This window comes from Coptis chinensis, chromosome 5 (genome assembly GCF_015680905.1).
Source record: "Coptis chinensis isolate HL-2020 chromosome 5, ASM1568090v1, whole genome shotgun sequence".
Taxonomy (NCBI): domain Eukaryota; kingdom Viridiplantae; phylum Streptophyta; class Magnoliopsida; order Ranunculales; family Ranunculaceae; genus Coptis; species Coptis chinensis.
In genome coordinates this window covers 3,345,463-3,348,782 of record NC_141460.1, presented here as the reverse complement: position 1 = coordinate 3,348,782, position 3,320 = coordinate 3,345,463, and the positions used below count along the sequence as shown (strand labels likewise).

The 3,320-nt window shown below is 46.7% G+C and overlaps 1 protein-coding gene across 1 annotated transcript; it reads left to right on the top strand.

The window, feature by feature from the left end:
• The first annotated feature begins 1,301 nt into the window (after positions 1 to 1,301).
• On the top strand, positions 1,302 to 2,507 carry LOC147496299 (uncharacterized). The gene is made up of 2 exons (XM_086562534.1): positions 1,302 to 1,943; positions 2,046 to 2,507. Exons 1-2 carry the CDS (start codon positions 1,302 to 1,304, stop codon positions 2,505 to 2,507), a joined length of 1,104 nt encoding a protein of 367 aa, XP_086418660.1.
• The last annotated feature ends 813 nt before the right edge of the window (positions 2,508 to 3,320 follow it).

Genomic DNA, 3,320 nt, shown 5'->3' with positions numbered 1-3,320 from the left:
CCGACTAGTTATCAAATGTGGTCGCGGTGCCTAAGAAGAATGGCAAGGTACATATGTGTGTCGACTTCACTGACGTGAATTCAGAATGTCCTAAAGATAGCTACCCCATGTCAAGAGTAGACGAGCTGGTGGATAGAACCGCAGGGTTTAAAATATTTTCTTTCATGGACGCATCTATGGGATATAACCAGGTCGCCATGTATGGGCCAGATCAGGAGAAGACAGCCTTCTTGGTAGAAGACGGTACGTATTGCTATACGAGAATGTCGTTTGGGTTGAAGAACGTCGGGGCTACATTTCAGCGGCAAGGGGAGAAAATGTTTGAAAACAAGATCCGAAAGGGGATTGAGATTTACATAGACAACATGGTGGAGAAGAGTATGTCAGAGGAAGAACATTTAGAGGGTTTGAAAGAAACGTTCAATATACTGCGGTCGTACAATTTAATGCTTAACCCAGAGAAGTGTACATTCGACGTTACTACGGGGAAGTTTCTGGGGTACATAGTTACTTACCGAGGAATAGAGGCCAATCTTGAACAGATAAGAGCCCTGGTAAAGATGTTGTCGCCTCATGACATCAAAGAGGTGTAGAGATTGGCGGGAAGGGTCGCGGCTTTGAATAGGTTCATCTCAAAGTCGTCAAACAAGTGTAGGCCATTGTATCGGTTGCTGAGAAGCACTCTGGATTTCGTATAGACTGCGGAATGCGAGGAGGCATTCCAGGAGTTGAAGAATTATCTAGGTAAGGCCCCTCTGTTGTCGTGGCCAGAACAGGGAGAAAAACTATACTTGTATTTAGGGGTCATGGAGTATGCAATTAGCTCAGTGCTAGTCAGAATTGTGGGTAAGTTAGAAAAGCCGGTGTACTTCCAAAGTAAAACATTGCTGGATGCCGAGACATGATACAGCAAAGTCAAAAAGTATGCCTTGGCATTGGTTTTCTTTGCCTTGAAGTTGAAACCATACTTTGAAGCACACTCAGTAGTGGTATTGACAAATATGCCCTTAAAGCAAGCGTTGAAAGCAGAAAAATCTGGGAGGATGTTGAAATGGGCAATAATGTTGAGTTCTTACGAGATACAATATCAGATCAGGACAGCGGAGAAGGCGCAGGTGGTGGCAGAATTCTTAGCAGAGTTCCCAGCGGAGGATCCCACTTGGGGAGAAGAGATGATCATGGAGCCAGAGAAAATCATTGAGCAGGACTGGTTAGACCCCTAGGACCAGAGAAATGGGTGGAGGGTATTTGCCGACGGGTCAGCCACAGACACTTGCAGTGGGATAGGAGTGGTATTGGTTATGCCGGAGAACAACATAATGGAGTTAATCATGAAGTTAGGGTCCGCGGCATCTAACAATGAGGCAGAGTATGAGGTGGTAATAGCGGGTATGAGAATGGCAGAGGATGTGGGGTTAAAAGAGCTGACGGTGTATTCGTACTCAAATTTGGTAATGTGCCAGGCAAATGGGGGGTTTGCCGCGGGATGCCCACGGATGGTAAAATATTTGAAAGTACTGCAAAAGAGGGCCGCCAGGTTTGCAAAGATCAAGTTCATACATCTGGGTCGCGGAGAGAACAGACATGCTAATGCCTTAGCATACGTGGCCGCTGCAATTCCTGAGTCCAAAGAGAGAGTGATAAAAATAAAGCGATTGGAGAAACCTAGTACAAAGGAAGTGGAAGAGGAAGGGGCGGAGATATGTCAGGCCGAGGAGGAAGAGGGGGGTTGGATTAAACCTATCAAGAATTTTTTGTCTGGGGACGTGGTAACAGATAAAAAGGAGAAAAAAAGATTGGAGCAGACTTCTCGTAGGTACGTACTAATAGAGGAAGAGTTATATCGAAAGAATTTTAACGGGCCTTTGTTGAAGTGTCTCGGGCCGAGGCTGGCCATAAAGGTGCTGGCGGAGTTACATGGGGGAGATTGTGGAAGTCATTCGGTGGGCAGAACAACGGCGCACAGATTGATAACGCATGCTTACTTTTGGCCACACATGAAGAGGGATGCCGTGAACTATGCTAAGTGGTGTGATAAATGTTAGAGGTTTGCTCAGATGATCTTTGTGCCAGTAGAACCATTACATAGTGTGTCTAGTCCGTGGCCCTTCGCGATGTGGGCAATGGATATAGTGGGTCCGCTGCCCATGCCTAGCGGCAAAAGGAGATTCACGTTAGCGGCCATAGACTATTTCACCAAATGGATCCAGGCAGTATCCTTGCAACAGGTCAAGGAATCACAAGTGATCAAATTCTTATGGGAGAATATCATATGTAGATTTGGGTTGCCGTATATTATCATTGCGGACAATGGAACCCAGTTCACAGGATCCAAAGTGCAGGCATTCTTACAAGCGTACAAGGTGAAGCAAGGGTTCTCAGCTCTATACAATCCAGAAGGCAACGGGCAAGCAAAATCTTCTAACAAGACCATTATGAACAATCTCAAAAGAAAGCTAGAGGATAAGAAAGGCGCGTGGGCAGATGAGCTGAGTCATGTTCTCTGAGCCTACAGGACAACGCCTCGAACGTCAACCGGGGAAACTCCCTTCTCTTTAGCTTACGGATTCGAGGCCGTGATCCCCTCGAAAATGGTGGCGGCCACAACGCGGACAAGAGCGGTGGAAACGGGACTGAATGAGAGCATACTGGCAGCAGATATGACTTTAGGAGAAGAGACGCGGCGCGAATCAGACTAGAGGAGTATCACTGATGCCTTCAGAGATGGTATAACAAGAAAGTCAAGCCGCGATAGTTCAGAATAGGGGATTCCGTGCTGCGACGAGTGACACACAGTACCAAGAAAGAGAACGACAGAAAGCTGGGCCCGAACTGGGATGGGCCCTATACAGTGGTCGACGTAGGACGAGCTAACACTTACAAGCTGCAGACAGCAGAGGGAAAAGTACTAGAAAAGCCGTGGAATGTGAGAATGTTAAAAAAATTCTACGTTTGAATGTAATGAAAATCCATAACGGTACACTGGAGCTGTTTGTAAATATATAATACAATGACACTTTTGGGAAGTAAATTTCGCCCTTATGCGTAAATTCAGCAATCATACTAAACACGGTTTGGGAGAAAGAGATATTCAAGGATGAGAGGTCCACATCAAATTAGAGCCGTGGATCAGGGAGAACCATCCACGGAAGAAAGGCATAAGCTGCACCTGGGGGCAAAGAGAAAGGCCCAGCGGTTGGCGAAGCCACTCCAAAAGAGAGGTCGCGAGGGGGATGAGCCCTTTGCGGACAAACTGTTCAAATCGTGTCTACGGTAGGTTGTGCTGCCCCAACGGACCTCATAGTCTATGAGTGCCTGCG

Coding starts and splice junctions, on each gene's coding strand:
- LOC147496299 (XM_086562534.1), top strand. CDS start 1,302: ATGCCGGAGAACAACATAATGGAGTTAATCATGAAGTTAGGGTCCGCG. Junction 1,944..2,045: donor GAGATTGTGGAAGTCATTCG/GTGGGCAGAACA, acceptor GATAAATGTTAG/AGGTTTGCTCAGATGATCTT.